Here is an 18256-nt window from a genome sequence, read left to right as displayed (position 1 = left end):
ATTTGTATTGCCGCCTTCCATTTTATTCACCTTCCCAAATTAGGTGAAGCACGCCTGCCCCAAACCTGTGATTTCTGTTTAATTAAAATGCAGGTAGTGGAGTCTCCTGAACTCCAGAGCCCACCACGCAGTCAGACAGTGACAGCAGCCTGGTAGAATAATGCTCTTGATATAGTGGTTGCTCTAACAGAGTCTTAATTTCAGTAGAGCAGAGCAGCACCCCTAGTAGCAGTCGCATTTAGGACTGGGATGAATATCAGTACCCAGCCTCTTGCTGAACAGTCATTGCCTTCCCAATCAAAGCCAGCATCCCTGACAGCTGAATTGTTAAATGAATTAACAAGGCGAGAAGGGGGCTTGCCGAAGGGGCTGCGACTCCTTTCCTCATTTCTGCAAGTGACAGCTTTCAATTTTTCTGTCATTTGTTGGGAGATGCACATGGTTCCCTAATGAGCAGGGCAGAGCTGCAGCCAGCTCTAAAAAGGCGACGTTATGAGGATCTTCTGGTCTGTGGAGGAGAGGGATCCAGATGCTCGAGGCAGATGGGGGAAGGACACCAGCTCTGTTCACACTGAACAGGCAGCACATCCTTCCCAGCTGCACTGAGCACAAGGACTCCCAGCCCGCTCTCCTGGGGCATGGGGAAGGAATTGCTCTCCGCATCAGTGAGTTTTGCAAACATCCAGGCAGGTCTTAAAATGAAGCCTTTGCCAGGGCTTTGATCTCAAGGGTTGCTGTAACAAAAAAAGCTTTTGCTCGACCTGTAGCAATCCCCCTCCAAAAACAACCCCAACCCACTTAAATCCAGCTCCCTTATTCACCACGCAAGTCAGGATACAGAGCTCTGTTACTCATGTCTGGGCCATTGCTTACCAGCAGGTTGTTCTCTCCCAAAATTTCCCACTGCCCATCAGTCAGAGACAAGTGAGACCTGAGCGCTCGGGCTACCCGAGGAGGCTGTGGGCTGGGGTGCAGCTCAACAGCACTCCAGGCTGGAGAGAAACTCCCTCTTCGGGTGCTTTTTGCTCATCTGATTTGCAAAACTGCCAGAAGGTTGGTTTTAATGGCTATTTTTTTTTTTCCCCCAAGTTTGTCAGGGGGCTCCACTGCCTACCGGAGCTTTTATTGTAAAAATCCAGATACGATGATAGGAAAAATCTTCAAACCTAACAGGGGAGAACACAAGAGGGAAGGAAGGAATTACAGACACTCCTCCTTCTGCATCGCTTCTCTGGCTGCACCAGAAGCTGAACAGCACATGAACCATCAACATTATTTCCAAGTGCCCCACGCTGTACGAAACACCAGAACTGCACAGAACTGGGTATTTTGACTGAGCTGGCCTAAACCCAGCACATTTCCCCAAAGGCACGTGCTGTATATTCCTTTTTACAACTGAGAGAGGAATGTTCTCCCACCTACCAGAATTACTGCAACCCTTATGGCAGAACGAAGCACCGTTTAACAGTACTGAGACGTAAGTTACCTGGGGCCTTCAGGCCAGGGACTGGTCCCTTTCCATCATTTTGGGTTCAGTGTGATGCCTGTGTTGTCAGCACTTCTTGTTTACTGGGAAGGTTTTCTCTATTTTTAACACGGATGCCCCACCGCTGAAGCTCAGCAGACCCATTTTTTGCCAGCTTGCTGCCTAACTGGCCTTTACCGTGGGTAAGAATATGAAGCAAACAATAACAACAAAACCTTGTATTTCCACAGCACACTTTAACTCAAAGGTGTCACAAATCAATTTAAAACTTAAATTGCAATACCAGCTCCAATCACTTTACTCACAGGATAAATCACAACCAGTTCTGGAGGTGGAAGAGGCAGTTATATAACAAAGCGTAATAACTTCACACAGCAAGAGTGAAAATCGGCAGGAAGATCCTACATTCATCATTGCTACCACATGAACCTGGATTGTCCCTAACCAGAGGTAAATCCAGTATCTATAAAAAAACATCTGAGTCAACGCTACAACTTCAGATATACCAGCCCTGCTTGTGAAAGAGTGTCTCGTGGATATCTCCATTTCCTCCCAAGTTTGGCTCTTTCCATTGCCCTGTTCCCTGTCTGAGTTATGATAACAAAGACCTGGACCATGGGATTAAAAGACACGACATTACAGCATTTCCCTGTTTTCCCCAGCTGATTTTCTGTGCCTGTACATGTATACAAATGCATGTGCTGGCTCCATTTGCAGCAGTGAGATATTTAGCTCTGAAACAAAAATGTATTTTGAAGCCAGATACAGTTGGCTCCACTTGGGGCTTTCTTTGCTGCAGTTGCAGAAGTAAGTTGGAGCAGTAGCAAACTAGGAAAAAAAATGTAAATATTGCCAGCTGTTTCTCCAGAACCATGCTGCTCTGATTAATTTATGATGTTTTCAGAGAAAGATAGTGAATGTTACACCACATTTGAAATGAAAAGGTTAAGCAGAGTTTAAAAAAATGCGCTTTGCTTAGTTTTGAGCAATAGAATATGTAATGAATAATAATAACATGAATTAGTTCTGGGTTTGATAGCTTCTACATCCTAGCCTTGAGACAGGAGAACAAAAGCGTCAGCAGATTCATTCACGGCGGCAGACTGAACAACAGGAGGGTCCCTGTCGCCTATTCTTGTTCTAAGCTTCAAAAGATGCTGCTGCAGAAATTGATACCATAACTAACAGCTCTTTCGGCGCCAGCCTCTCTCCAGCTGTGGTCACCATAAATACGCACCGCCGCCGTGGCTGTGAGGAAGACATCAGCTATTCCAGTCCCGCGCTCCTCACCTAGAGTTACTGAGAACAGACTCAGCTGTGGGTTATCTGGGCTCTGCAGAATCACCTCTTTCACAGAGAATTCGTGTCTAGTTCTAAACTGCCTTGTCCCAATTCCCACCCCTGCCCTTCCAATGGAGGGATTTTTAAATGATCAGCTGGTTATATTTCATACCTCATTCATTTTGACCTCATTAATGTTTATAAATATGTAAAGGGCAAGTGTCATGAGGATGGAGCCAGGCTCTTCTCAGTGACATCCCTTGACAGGACAAGGGGCAATGGGTGCAAGCTGGAACACAGGAGGTTCCACATAAATATGAGGAAAAACTTCTTTACGGTGAGGGTGACCGAACACTGGAACAGGCTGCCCAGAGAGGTTGTGGAGTCTCCTTCTCTGGAGACATTCAAAACCCGCCTGGACGCGTTCCTGTGTGATATGGTCTAGGTAATCCTGCTCCGGCAGGGGGATTGGACTAGATGATCTTTCAAGGTCCCTTCCAATCCCTAACATTCTGTGATTCTGTGATTCATTCATACAGCCTGGATCCATGCACTAGATCCATGGTAAGCAAAGGTATGAATAGTGCCACTGACCTGCAGCTTCGGTAGAGTCTGGATGCAGGTATAGAGTCTGCATGTTTCTGAGAGTGACCATCGTGTGCCTCCAAAGCTAGTGCTAAACTGGACACAACGTCTTCTTGACTTCAAGAGCATAAAAATACAGCAAGGTGTGGTGCACAGGCAATGTCTCTGCACAGAGGGCTATAAAATAAAAGAACCAGCTTTCCAAGGCTCCCTTGGTTTGTAGTTTTGTTTCTTTTCCCCTGTGACTTTCCTGTGCTCCACTTTTCACTTCTTTAACTTGAGTCAATTTTTCCCTCAAGCTAATTTGGTATGAACAGTCATCCTCCTGCAACTCCAAAATATATTTTCTCTTTTTTCTTTCAGATGCCCTTTCTGCCTTATTTGTGCAGACCATCTGGCTTTCCAATGGCAAGAAACTGTCAGTGCCAACCCATGCCAGGAGAGGACGCTCCAAAAAACTGTTAGTGATCATGACTGGGAAATTTTTCAAATAATTCCTTTCCTGGACAAATATTAAATATTATCTGGAGAATATTAAAACATGTCAGTCCTTTTAAAAAAAAAAATCAACTCATTTTCCTTTTACCTACCTGCTTCGCCCACAAACACTTCCACTGGTGTACTGGTAGGACTCTCACCAATTACATTATATGCTGTCATTAGTACTTCATATCTCTTGTATTTCTTCAACTCTGAAAAAGTAAAATATTATATGTAATTATTTATATCGTATTAGGGGTATTTTCTACACACCATCACCTCTTTATTACCAGACTTCTCTCTCGTGAAATACAGCATTAAACACTACGATTAGCGTAATCTCTACTTCCATCCTTCCTTAATTCACACATCACAGCAGGATTTGTGTAATTATGAAAGATCTTTGCAATGAAATGTCAGGATTTTCCAGGGTTTCCTCACGGTGTTGCTCCAGTAAGAGGAATCATTCCTGATGGGTAACTAGCTAGAGGAACATCTCTAGGTCATTCTTAATGACAGAAAAAGGCAGGACTTTGCTTTGAATGTCTAACATATGGGCTCCTGTTGATCTCTACTGGTAGGAAAGAACATGGCTTCAAGCCTTCGTCTAATCCTAGGGGCTTTCATCCGGGGAGTCATTTAGCAACTGCACTGCTCAAGAACGTCACTGCTGAAGCAGGGTGCAGAAGATCATCCACAGCGGGGAACCTGGAGTCCCATTCAAAGTACTGCGTGGGCATCTTTCTCCTTCAAAGTGATCACAGCCTCAACATCAATCACAAAGAGAAGGAAGAATTTGAAGTGTGGACTCCACACGGCCACCAGAGAACCAATTTCTTTGCTGACGTATAGAAACTATTCTGACAGATGAGGTAGGAGAGCGAGAGCAGTGTGGAAAAATCTAGAAAAACCCAACTGTATGAGGGTAATTAGTAGATGCAAACAAGGGTGGAGTAGAATCATGTCGGCATCATTAGGGGAGGCAGCGCCTGAGCAGTTTCATTTCAGATTTCACATTTTCAGGATGAAAGAATCAATCCTAACAGAAATATTTATAATCTGAAATATTTAACAGTGAAATTAGAGAGCAATCAATAATATAAATTGCTGTATTTAAATGAGCATTGAATTGATTAAGACACGCATGGCCAGGGGTCCAAATTTCTCCCTTTGCCAATAATTTTCTCTGCTATCTATGAATCACACTGGACCCTTAACTCTGGCTGACACTATGCCATCAGTTCGGAAAGGTTCAATAAGCCTAATCATACAGGTTTGTCTAATTTCAGTTTCATGGAAATGTTTACAAGTGTTGTGCTCCTACATCTGACTCAGAGTCCAGCATCATTCCCCGGTCTCAGGCATACTGTAAACGATATCTGATACATCACTAACTTTTTGATGTGATACCACTAAACTCAGCCTGCAAAACATGTAGCAAGCAAACCAGCAATAACGATGCTAAGTTCATAAACAAACAAACAAAAAATAGTAAGATATATAGGATATAATACTGGGCAGCTTGTACAGGGAAGCTTGAATTGCCATCATAAAAAGCCACAAGGGAGATTTTAGTGTTAACTGGATGTGGAAGAAAACAGAACACATGAGAGTTCATGCATGCAAGTTTCAGTAGGGACAGGGCTTCATTTTTTTTTTTAGCCCATCACAATCTGTGACTCAAAAGCCTTGGGCAAAACCTATCTAGTGAACCATCATCACCACAAAGCAACTTGCCTTTTAACTCTGTCGAATGCTATTTTATTCATTTCCAATTGAAAACACCTCTGGAGATGCACATAAATTCATTGGGCCCTCTCTAAACTGGTCTCCTACTCCACCAAAAGCCTGAGCATCGCAATGCTTGAATCATAGGACTAATGATGTGATACAGCTAAACTCAGACGGACTGCAAAATATGTAGCAAGCGAATCAAAATTCATTTAGCATCAGCAATACTGGGTTGTTACAGTCAATAATGTTTTACCTTCCCAGCAGCCACATTTTTACAACAGCTACCTACTTGCATCATCGATGTCTCTTGATGTAGGGAAAGCAAAGGCTTAAAGAAAAAGAAACTCAAGCAAGCAGAATCATTAATCTGTGTTGATTTCTGCTAGATCCACTGAGAAGAACTGTAAGAGTTTGCCTATAGTGTATTTTGAACCGTTACAAAGAGTCTCATCTAAAGGCAATGTGCACTTACGTGTTAATTCGTACGTCGTTAATGCAGAGCTGCTGTTCACTGTCTTGAAGCTGCTTTGGGCTATTCAGGGTAAGCAAAGCAGAAAGCTTGTTACAGTGCAAGGAAATAGTTATTGCAAATGATGTACAGCAGAGACAGAGGCAAATGATGCAGCACACATATACACAGTTTGAGCTTTAGGACTATACCTTGAAGGGCAATAAAATCACACCACTCTCTCGTAACACATCAAAAGCATCTCACTCGCACGGGGCTGTTTCATTCCCTCCTCAAACAGAGGATCTCACAAATACACAACACAGAAATGTTCTGACTCCTAGACTAAATGGAACAAATGACTAAAAAGGAAACAATTTCTAGGGGGGAAACTCTCAACACTGTATTACATCTTTATTTCTCAACACGCAAAATGCAAAACCTGAAGAGCTGCAGGGCAAAGACCTGGAACACAGGCCACAAAGAGTGAACACTTACAAGAGGACAGAACCTGTTTCTTTAAATGTGTGTTAGATTTCCCACAGTTTCACTTACAGAATTCAATACTCCTGCTGTGAGCGAATTGTAATAATATGCTAAGCTGTGCAAAACCATAGGTCAGTGAGGAACAGAGGTGTACTATGGTGAGAATTGTCATATTATGAAAAGAAAGGGGGAAACTTGTCTTAAAATACATTTTATTTCTCTCTCTCTCTCAACTCCCTGGAGAGGTACAGCATGTTTTTTTCCTACTACCTACTATACAGCTATCAGGAACATAGCTGCAGGGCCAGCCAAGATGAGGGAAGAGAGACAACTGGTAGGTTTTAGAGGCTCCCTGGCTTCTGAGACTAGAGAGCATCCAAAGTTATTATTTCATGACAACATACATAGTCACTCATTCACTTTTTGTCCAGAAAAAAAAAAACGTATGCAAACCTACACCTATAGGAGCTTTACATCTCTACCCTGTCCTGGTTAAAACTGTACAGTCTGAGAAGCCTCATTCATGTAAGTGAAGTCAGTGTTAGGTGCTTATATTTAAAGCATCCACTTTTCTCCCACTCCCACAAAAATCACTCTTGCTTTTGTAGAAACCACTTTATGGGTTCAGGGAAACATCGAAGATGATGTAAGATATTAAAATAGTCTCACTCACCCTATTCTGCTGCTCTTAGAGTGAGTATTATCTTATTCTGAATATTCCACTGACATCAAACAGGACAAAAGCTGGTCCCTCCATGAGCACGTCTCATTGCTGGACCATATATGTCAGGCTACTGAGTGCTCACATCTTTGTCTCCTACCATCTTATTCTGCTTATTCTTCCCTCTGATTTCCTTTCTAGCCTTTGTCTAAAAATCCTTTTCATCTTTCTATTACTCCTCTCACCTTCTTTTGTGAGCTAAACCCCCCAGTGACTAACATGGCAAGCATGCACCTGAAAATTCTTGCTCATTTTTGCTATTTTCTTCCAAAATAGGGACAAGCGCTTTGAAACTGTATAAATTCTATTTAAAATTTCTCCTCAGCTGTTTTCTTATACTGCAAAAAGAAAAACAAAATGTCAATTATAAACATTATTAAAAAATAGCAAAAAAGAAAAAGGTTCCCAGCTGAGGAAAAGAAAGTCCCTCTCTTCTTTGTCTGATGGCGAACAAAGTATATAAGGGTAATCATGAAATGGAGGTAGCAGAAAGCAGGAAATCAGAGGATACATGGGGGACATGATATCAATTCCAACATGCTGGTGTAGGTTAGAGTGCATCATTACAAGTGATGCTGATCAGAGTTATTAGCATTTTTCAGCATCTTCACCTTGATTGTTTAAAAGCTAAATTATCCCCAGCACTCTTAGACACAACCGTATGTTATTTCCAGGGGGCAAGAGGGCACACAGTGTCTGGTATAACGACGGATTACTGTTCTGGGATATTATAGGGTCCAAAACACAGGCTTACGTGTGAGCTCTGCTCTTAGAGCTGAAGGGTTCTGGATGGTTTTGGATTCTGTTCCAGATCCAGTGTCATAATCCAGCTCCCGATAGTAGATCCGGTATCCCAAGAGCAAGCCATTCAGACTCTCAACTTTGGGTGGCTGAAAAACATCCACATTAAGAACAGGCTTGTTAAGATGTGCATCGCAACAAACATCCACCACAACAGGCAGTGGCTGACAGCAGTCCTGGGCGAAGGCACACCGTGCTCTCTGGTGAATATAGCCATTAATTACATACAGGGTCATGGGTTGTGTAATTTGAAAAACACAAGTTAAAGGGAACTTTGATGATTTCACTCAGCTGTGGCAATTACAAAAGGCTCTTTAGTTAAAAATTGACACCTGATGCACTACACTAAGAGCTAAGCTCCTTTCCTTCTTGGTCCACAAAAACTTGTGTGTGACAAAGAATATAAATAAACACGTCCTGAAAATGCATGTTGCTGGCCACCAAGAGTGGAACAGAAAACCAGCATTTCACTTCTTCTGAGATGAAAAGAAATAAGTTATTTTGTCAAAGACAGAATTTCTTTAGCGGCTATTTTCCTTGTGGACTGTTCATAGAGCATTCTTCATTTGGCATTATTTTACTGAAAGACTGATGAGGAAATAACAAAGAATTGGTGTATTCTGGCTTTAATTAGGAAGATGAGAACAGGTCTAATAGCTTCAGAGAGGCATTTAGAGAGGAGTCACAGTATGATGGACTCTGGGGTGTTGCATAGGTCCACTCCCACAGGCAAACCCAGGTCTCCTCCTTAACAGCTTGGAGCACTATGGCATCTATGGCCATTGGGCTGACTCAGATATGAGGGTTTTTTTAATTCTGCAACATGATGGAAGATGCTCAAAGACATAGTACCTCAGCAAGGATTCTTCAGCAGCCCCTCTCATCTTCCTTCAGATACAGATTTACAGCCAGCACACTGAAAAGGAGATTTTTGTCTGAATGGCTTGCTTAAATAGAGACAACCACAGGGATTCTTCATGTTTGGGAAAAAAAATTAGTTTCATGAGTCTAATACAGACTAAGAAGTGCAGAGAAGAAAAGATGCCCTGAGCCATTTTTCTTCTAAAGATTCTTGTACTGAAATTTAAGGGGCTGAAAGTATAAATGAAAAGGATTTTAATGATGATCTTGCTTTTAATCCAGAAAGATCCCTAGCAGTTCAGAGAACTTTACTAAGGAAAAACTTCTGTCCATTGCGGAAAAATTAACTGCTGGTGTGAACCACTGTCACAACAGAAGGTAATACCACATGTAATTTTAATGAAGAAAGTAAGAATATTTTTACAGGAAAGGAGGAAGATATTTGGTAATAACTTAACATTCTGCTTCCAGAAATGACAAGACTTTTCCATTACTTCATTATGATGGTAAGAGGAGAGAGAGGGCTGTCCTGTCTCAGGGTAAAGGACTTTGCTTTGGGTGAGGGCTGAAGGAATTAAGTAGAAAGATTCCATTTACAGAAGCCGAAAAAGAAAATTATGTGAACCAGAGTATAAGCAAGCTACACAGCTACGAGGAAAAGGAGCAGAAACTGCTCCTGCAAGAAGTCTGCTGCTTTTGCAGTTGTCCTGCCCAGAGCCTGCTGAAAACAATCCAAATAGTCCCAAGATCTCACTGTATTTGCTCTGCATGGTTGGAGAACCTCATTCATCACTATGTTTCATGCTTGTTATTGTGCTCCACCCTTTGGAGAAGCTCTGACCACTCTTCACTATTACTTAGCATTTTCATTACAGAATGATCTAGGAACAAAAGACAGTAATGGACCTTGAGAATCATCAAGAGAAGGTCCTCACAATTGCAGAAAACAACTGCTTAAAGTCCTTTTCACAAACAGAGCAAGCTCCACCAGAAAACAAACTGATTTTTCTGCTTCCCCGTATTCCTATTGGAAAGCTGTTCCAAACCTCACTACTTGGGCAGTTAGAAACCTTCAATCTAAGTAATTCATAGGTAGTTTATACCCATTCGTTCCCATGCTAACATTGCCTTTTGGGTTAAATTCTTCTTCCTGTGGGGTGGTTACTCCCATGATGTATTTTAAAAGGGCAATCATATTCCCTCTCAGACTCCATTTTAGAAGGCAAATAAATCAACCTCTTGTACAACAGCCTTTCCGAGTCTCAGACTGAGCCCCTTGTTCAAGGGACTGAGCAAACAGACCAAACAAAGCGACAGCCTCTCCAGGGCTGCCTGATGACATGATTGCTCGTGGACCAGCTGAAATGTTCTCCTCCGCAAGGTGGAGAAGACGAGATACGGTTTACTGGCAACTACTAGTATATCTATCACGATCTTTCTTTTTCTTTTCCAATCTTCTGACTTTCCTCTTTTGTTTTCTATACTATACTGAAGTTGCTTTAGCCCTGATGGTGCCCTAGCAGAGAAGGGCTCCGCAGCATGGCAGTGTCCTTGAGTCCCTCTGCCCTGGCAGGGAGGAGTCACAACGCAAAGCACGAGGACTGCCTTCTCCAGAGACAGGGTAGAGGGAGGCACTGTCCCATCAAGATACATCTTGAGTGCATCACCACAAAGAAGGAGAGAGGCTGCAAAAAAACCAAAGCCTGGCCAGCATGGAAATAACCTTCATACAACCAAATAAACCACCGTGAACATTACATGGATTTGTATTTCATTTAATTATTATCTGAAGCTGAGAGAGAGACTGTTACTCCCTGTCCTGCCATATAGCTGCCTAACAGACAAAGCTTAACTTCTCATTGTGGTACAACACTGATTTGTTGATAGTAAGCATTGTTTTCTTGCGCTTTCATGTGATTCTCCATTTTTTCCTTCCTTTAAATTTAGGACAGGAAAGCTCAGAAAATATACGGCTTGAAAACTTTCTCCCTGCCATGGAAATGACGATTCATTCCTGAAAAGGGTACTCTGCTAAAAGGTCAGGTCTTCCCCTTCCTATCTGTCTTTCATGGACAAAACTCTGCTTTTGATGTAATGGATTATTTAGGATTTTGTAGGAAGGCCTGGGGGATCTGCTGAAATAGGTAAAATGATTATGAGTGGCAGCCCATAATGTTGTACAGAAGTAAAAGAAACATTTTTGTGCTGTTTAAAAATAAATTTAAAAAAAAGACTAAAATGTAAGTTTGAATAATTGTTATCTCTAAGGCAGAAGCAGAACAGTGCATGATCCTGATGTTAACTGTAACATCCTCCAGAACACTTGAAGTAACCTTGCATTATTGATACAAGAGACCTCAATGGAAATTACTTATTTTCTTTCTACTTCAAATTTAAAAATAATGGACTGATTGGACCAAGCAGCTGAAAGCACAGATAATGCATCTAGAGTTCATTTTGTGAATTATTAACACAGCTCAAAGTTAAAAATTTAGCTTTGCTTGGAAATCCCCTCTCCCATTTAGCTTGGCTGCTGTTTTCAGTTTACATTATTTCTTAGACACTGCTGTGAAACTTCCTCTTAATTGGCGGCTATTGTGGGACTTGAAGATTTTTGTTTATTTGAAAAATATAATACGGCTAAATTACCACGACCTATTAATATACATGTAGTAATGACATATAATCGCCCACAACTCCCTTGAGATGGCTCTGGCACAACAACCCCATTTCATTTTCATGAAATAAAAAGCATCCAATTACCTAAACAACCACCTATTTCACATTAACTACACACCAATAATCAGTCAATTGGGGGAATGGTTATTTCTGCGGTACATCATGCCTCCCATCCTCTTTGTCCTCTCTTTGTATACCTTTTTTTCTTCACTGTGCCCTTCATTTGTAGGTGGGGCGGCAGATTTACATCTCTCCATGATTCCTTTGGTAAAACTGTTCAACATGTCTACTATTTGTTCAACATGCTGTAAGCAATGTTGTTGCTTAGTATTATGCTGCGTGGACTTGGGCCAGCAACCGAGCAGTACAGCCAGGCGTATTTTTAAAGTGCTGCTGCACAGCAATAAACAGACCCTCATACATATTTTCCTTTTTTCCAAAAATGCAAGGAGCCCCATCTGTACCGTAAACGCGTACGTACATTTTTCACTATAATGCAATCTGTCCAAAGTTATCCTTATTAGATTTGTGGGATGTTGTCTCAGGAGCAGGGTGGGCAGAGGCTTTCCAGGATAGGTTATGGATAACGTGCAGTACCCCACTGGGTTCCCTCTATTCATGCTCACTCTGCAAAAAAAAAGCCTCAGGCACTGGGTCACAAAATGTTCCAGCACCTCCCAGGAGGCCAGTATCGAAAGATAAAGGAAGGCAGAGGAAATGCCTATATAAAACGCAAACTTGGCACGAATACTTTCACAACCAACTCAGAGATTATGGAGAGCTCAAACCTCCTTTCTTTTCTCTGAAGAAATCTCAATTTTTAGCCCTCAAAGAGCCAAAAGGGCATGTGGAGTTCCTCAAAGGTATGAGCAGGATCTCAGGCACAGCATACGCTTCTGATGATTTCAGCAGCTGGAGGAGGCAGTGTGCCATGAGAACACAAGTGAGCTTTTGATTACCTGATCTTCACCAGTGCCACACTGTTGAATGTTTTCAATGTAAAGATGCCCGTCTATTGATATCAATGAAAGGACAGGAGAATCTGTACCAGTAATGATCTTGGGCATCACTACAGAAACTCCTTCACCTCCCAAGCTTTCCTTCATGGGGTACAAAGTAAAAGCAACTCCCAGAAATTTCCATCCATCACTAAAATATATGCCCAGATCAGGAAAATAAGGAAGTAGCTGCAGTCCTTCAACTTTACTACAATACTCCCAGCTCAGGAAAATGTCCCTTGCAAGGTACCATTAAGGTCAACAAGTCAAAGTAACCAAAAAATTGTTCCAGAAACATCAAAATTTTTCATTTTACCTACCTGCCACTGCACAAGGACGGATGAAGTCGTGTGGGGAGTTACTAACACAGAACTGGGTGGTTCATCTGGAACTAAAGAAGAAAAAAAGGTAACCAAAGCAGTTATAGCAACAGGGTGGAATACAGACAGCTTATTCATCAGGTTCTCTTTCTTCACAGATGAAGAAAATCTTCTATCCCACCAACTACGTGGTGGGTCTCAAAAGCAACGTGGTGGATGTGAACATTGCAACCCAGGCAGGAGCCAGCCACTTCTCATACATCCCTTGCTCTACCTGTGGCCTTGGCAGCTTGAGCAGGAATAAGAGAAAAGCTGAGGGCATAAATCTGGAGGAAGCTGCAGCGTGCCAGCCGCTCACAAACAACTGGATACACATTTGGAAGGAAGTTAAACCAGCTGCGTGCATGCTTGAAAGTGTGAGCAAACTGCTCCCAAATCTTCCATGATATTTTTGCCACCGTTGGGGCAAGCCCACCTTGTTTTTAGGAGTCTGTGTCACATATTCACAGATTATTTTAGTTAGGATAGCTTGATTTACCACGGGTTAACCCATTCCTGTGCCCATGGTCTATAACACATACACACACACTCTTCAGCAGCTCAAATACAACGAAGGGAAGGCTTATCAGGAGCTGACAGCTCTCTAAAGTGCAATGCTCTAGTGGCAGCACCAGGTTTGCTCAGCAGAATAAATGTTCAGTTTGTTAAGGAGGTGAGAAGCTTTCACAGTATTTCCCCATTGTATTGTGAGGAGGCCAAGCACAACTCCAGATTCACTGTAGCTAAATTCAAAGAGGATTGAAAATAAAATTTTAAATTCCAAAACAGTAAGTCAGTGATGCCTCATTAGTACCGGTTACAGCCTGCACCAGTACAGCAGCTGCTGCTCAGGAAGGTGAAGAGTCAGGATGTCTTTAAAAGGCTGCTAAGCACATTATTCAGGTATTACATGGGTTCTTGTTTAACCTGGGATACTCCTGAGCTCTGTCCTCTCTTTTTCTGGTCTCAAGATCACATTCTTTCATCATTCCTTTGCAAAATTTTTTCCTATTTTTGTATCTCAATGTCATATTTAACTAGTCATTCCTTGCACTGTATTAAATACTGGCTAATTCCTAGCACCATATATATATATATATGTATCCCAGCATTACCCCATTTTTGAGGCTAAGGGTAAATACCGATGCACAGTTCCTTTCTCCATTCAAGACATCAGAGCTACTTCTGCATTCAGGCATTGACTTTATACAATCAAGGAATTAGAAGCTGATCTCTAAGGCTAAAAATAAAAGCCTTGTCAATGTCATTCACAGTTTATTAGTCCTGATCTGCAGGATTAAATGCTCATGTTTCCAGGAGCTTCATACTCTTTCTTACTTATACCTCAGCAATTTTGCCATATTGCAGACTGATGTGGATTGTGAGTGAAAACAATTGAAGAAACTTCTTCAAATGTATGCATGGTTCTACATTTATTTTTAATGATATCTTGTAAATTATTCAATTTCTGCAAAGATAATGGTTAGTGCAGAGTTTGGAAGCCAATCAAACGGAGTTTAATTCCATTTTGAGACTCCTGAAAGTATGATTCATTATCAGAGGGCACAGCAGGACACTTAAGGCTGCCTGTTATTAATTCAGCCACATCTCATTACCACCTATATCAATCTCCTATGAACAAAACTGCATTGGATGTTGAATTTCCACTCCACTGTCCCAGCAGAGTACACATTGCAGCGGGTCCAGCAAACCGAGGAGCCCTGGGGAGCACCCATCCCATGGCGATGCCCCCAGTGCACCTCTCCTCCTCACTTACCATCCTGCAGAGTGGTGACTGCTTCGGTCTCTGCGCTGAAGTCACTGTCTCCGATATCGTTGGTCGCTTTCACTCGCAGTTTGTAAGAGGTGAACGGGTTCAAGCTGTGGAATGTAGAAAATAAGGCTGAGGGATGAGATCTCCCCACGTCATCACAACTTGCCTCAGAAAAAGCCTCTACAGAGAACCTGCCCATTGGCAACTAAAGTCATCGAGCAGTTTGTCTCTTCTCCACATCGCCTTTTCTTTGCAGCCACCGTCAGCTTCCTTGGGACAGGGGGGTGTTTGCACGCTTGCTGCCATCAGCATCTTCTCAGATTTCCATTGGCCTGAGTTCCTGAAAACACGCACGGATTCATAGCTGAACTGGGCTCCAGAAAACAGCCATGAAGTTGCAGTTCATGGCGCAGCCTACGACTGGGGTTGTTGGAAAGGACAAGACGTGCTGTTATCCAAGTTTTGCACGGCTACGCAAAACCTGTCTTTCAAGGTGCCGTGCCTGAGATAGCCTCAAAACAGACCCGTGGGTCAGCTCATCCACAGTGCATGGACGGGGATGACAGGGAGAGAGGAGACAGGCAGCGTGCCCATGGTCAGCCAGTGCGCAGCAGGCGCTGCAGTTCAGGGCACCAGCCTTCTGACTAACCCTCGAGACCGAACCGTTTGATCCGCGCGTTTTATTCCTACTGAATCTCAAATTAATGCTATTACCTGGATTATTTAATAAAGACAGTTACAACAGGTTCCTTGCAGCTCTTTTATCTATGCAGTGCTTTAAGATATGCAAAGAGTGATTTCCAGCTGACATAACCTTAGCAAGACCTTCTGTCTTGGCTTGGCAGGGAGAAGGTGTGGGGGAGGCTGCCTTTTGAGTCACATACAGAGGCCAGAAATGCAGAGCTGTAAGTTATGAGGGATTTAGCTAATTAATTGGTAGTGTCTAGCCATTAACTAGCAGATGTAACACTGACTACAAGCCCAAGTAAAGTTACTTGTAAGGAATGATTAAACATCGAAGGATAATGCATTCTGATGGGCAGCACTCTCGCATCATGTACGTACTACTCTTCTGGACTTTCACAGGAAAATGCTTTTAGCAAGGGTGAGAAGAAACCTTTTCAGTAGTTCTACCCTGTTAGGACACCATTACTATGTACAGCAACTTGAATAATTTGAATCACCTTTCTTGATCTTTTGTTTTCAGTAATGCTAATGTCAAGTCTAAATTACATAGTTAATTTCCTTGATTTTACAGGTGTTGACTGCAAAGATACTGGGTATAATTCAGGGTGGGTATAACACCTCCAAGGTCAATGAATCAAGTCTATATTTGTACTATAATTGCCAAGTTTTCTTTTTTCTGCACAGTTAGACAAAAGGATAGCAATGTACCTGTATCTTCTGGCACATGACCAGTGAGCTGCCATATACCATGGCCACTGATGTTTTTATAACGGTCCTGAAAAATCTGTACCTGAATGCTCTGAATACTTGATTCTCCAAAAGCTCACAGCCTTTTAGAAATAATCTGATTTGTACTAGCTGGTCAATAGAGGAAATGGACAGCAAGACAAGTACCTTCTTATAGACATTCAATTGCTTTTACAGATGTTACAAGGACTTTAATTACAACAGCGTTGCTGAGGATATAATGAAGCCTGAATAACAAAGTTTAAACATTCTGATGCTATCTATAAACTTCAGTATGGAAAATACAGATAAAAATGCTTCTCATTTCATCTGGAAAAGCTTATATAGAGATAATTGCAATGCAGCATTGAGAGTGGATTTTAACATCAGTCACTACTGAAAGGATTTTTAACTAGTTGTATTTTACAGAGCATTGTGTAGTTACACATAGTTTAGCCCGAGTAATGTTAGCTACCATGCTGAGCTTTCAGAAAGGGCTTCAAAAAGATGCATTGCAATCCAACTTTATTAGACTTATTGCATGACCTTCAGTAAATCTCTCAATTGCTGTTCATAACACCACCTCTAAAATGGGAGCAGTGGCCTCACTTAACCTCTCTCCCCCAAAAAGACCATGAAGCTGAGTGATGCTTGCTTTGGCTTCCTAACTGTTGGAAGTGGAAAGCGTGGGAATTTCTATGCTAGCCTGGGATCATATGGTACCTTTCAATAATGCAGGATGTTGCCTCGTGGCTGATGGAAGAGGAGTAGGTTTGCCAGTCTCCATGTGGCAGTTCTCGCACTTGTACTGTAAAATATCGTATTGGTGAAGATCCATCACTTCCAGGGACCCACTTCAGCAGCAGACTCCGTGACGACACATCACTCTGGGGGGTCACCAGCTGCCTGGGAGGTGCTGGTCGTTCTGCAATTAAACCATAATTCGGTAGTGCTTTGAGAGGCAATTCAAGCTAACATAAAATGCGACAGCCTGATCGGATTTTCACAGCGGTAATGCCACAGGAGATTGGACTTCTGGGTTCGCTCCATGAAGTACCTAAGCCATCCCATTCCTTAAACTTCTACTGCAAAGAAGAGCAGTAAAACTGATTCTTATCTCCCTGCATAAAAGGTCACAATTGAATATACGCTTTCCTATCAACAGACCTCAAACTTGGGGGCATCTTAGCCTGGCAGGTTAAGGAAGAATCACTAGGACCAGCAGCCAAGCAAACCAAGGAAGACTTTAATGAACCTCAGCTGTGCTTCCAGCTGCAATTGCTCTTTTGACAGAATTTGCCTGTAAACTAGTTCACTTTTTAACCTGTGCTTACTGCTTGGTACCACAGGTCTACGTTCCCTCTGTGCTATGTAGCATCCTCTTCCATCAGCTGCTTCCCAGTCAAGGCACAAAGAAGAGGAAGGGATGAGCTGGAACAGGCTGGTGTGCAGCACAATCCAAGCACACAACTTACAGCCAATCCTAAATTTGTGCACCAGTTGTCTCTGGCAAGGAACCGGGAACCATCAGCAGATCCTGTTGCTGCTGCTGCTTTCAAACCCCAGCTTGAAGACAGTGCAGAGCTGGCTCTGGAGTACCTGCTGCAGTTCACTTCCAGACCTCCCCAATTCTTCCCTCATACCCATTAACCTCAACATGCAAAGTCAAACCAGGCAGTGCCAATGCTGAGGGACATGTCTCCAGAGTAATTAACCATACACCTTTCAGATGAGGCAGGGAATGGTAATGCAGGTGTAAGCATGCCAGTCCCCGACTGTTTCAATATAGATCTCCTTTCCCATCACTGTGTCTCTGCACTCCATCGATTTCAATAGAGAAACTCTATAGAGTGAGGAATAATTGTTTAATTGTTTATCATGAAGATTATTGATTCTGATTAAAATGTGTGGCATGTAATAAAGCAGAAATTGATTGAAGACACCGCAGTGACTTGCTTTTGAGAAGCAATTCAATTCCATTTCATCAGCACTTGTTTCCATAAACACACCTCCACCTGCCTGATCCCTCACAGCTCTGTATGACAAGCACTTCATTTCCCTGCCATCTCCTATAACCATTTCCTATATGTTCTGGCATTTCTCTGCAGCACGCTCTTGCTGACATCAGTGCCCAAAGATTTGTAAGCTAT

General features: G+C 42.4%; 1 protein-coding gene across 1 annotated transcript in view; it reads right to left on the bottom strand.

Annotated features, from left to right (window-relative positions):
• The window catches only part of SDK1 (sidekick cell adhesion molecule 1), a 394034-nt gene that overhangs the window by 45181 nt on the left and 330597 nt on the right, over positions 1-18256 (bottom strand). The window contains exons 30-34 of the mRNA XM_068422403.1: positions 16830-17031; positions 14697-14800; positions 12881-12951; positions 7976-8111; positions 3943-4044 (exon numbers count right to left, since the gene is read on the bottom strand). Of these exons, the coding sequence (XP_068278504.1) occupies positions 3943-4044; positions 7976-8111; positions 12881-12951; positions 14697-14800; positions 16830-17031 (615 nt within the window). The remainder of the gene's footprint in view (positions 1-3942; positions 4045-7975; positions 8112-12880; positions 12952-14696; positions 14801-16829; positions 17032-18256) is intronic.

Source organism: Nyctibius grandis, chromosome Z, assembly GCF_013368605.1.
Source record: "Nyctibius grandis isolate bNycGra1 chromosome Z, bNycGra1.pri, whole genome shotgun sequence".
Lineage (NCBI taxonomy): Eukaryota > Metazoa > Chordata > Aves > Nyctibiiformes > Nyctibiidae > Nyctibius > Nyctibius grandis.
This window is presented reverse-complemented; position numbering and strand designations above follow the sequence as displayed.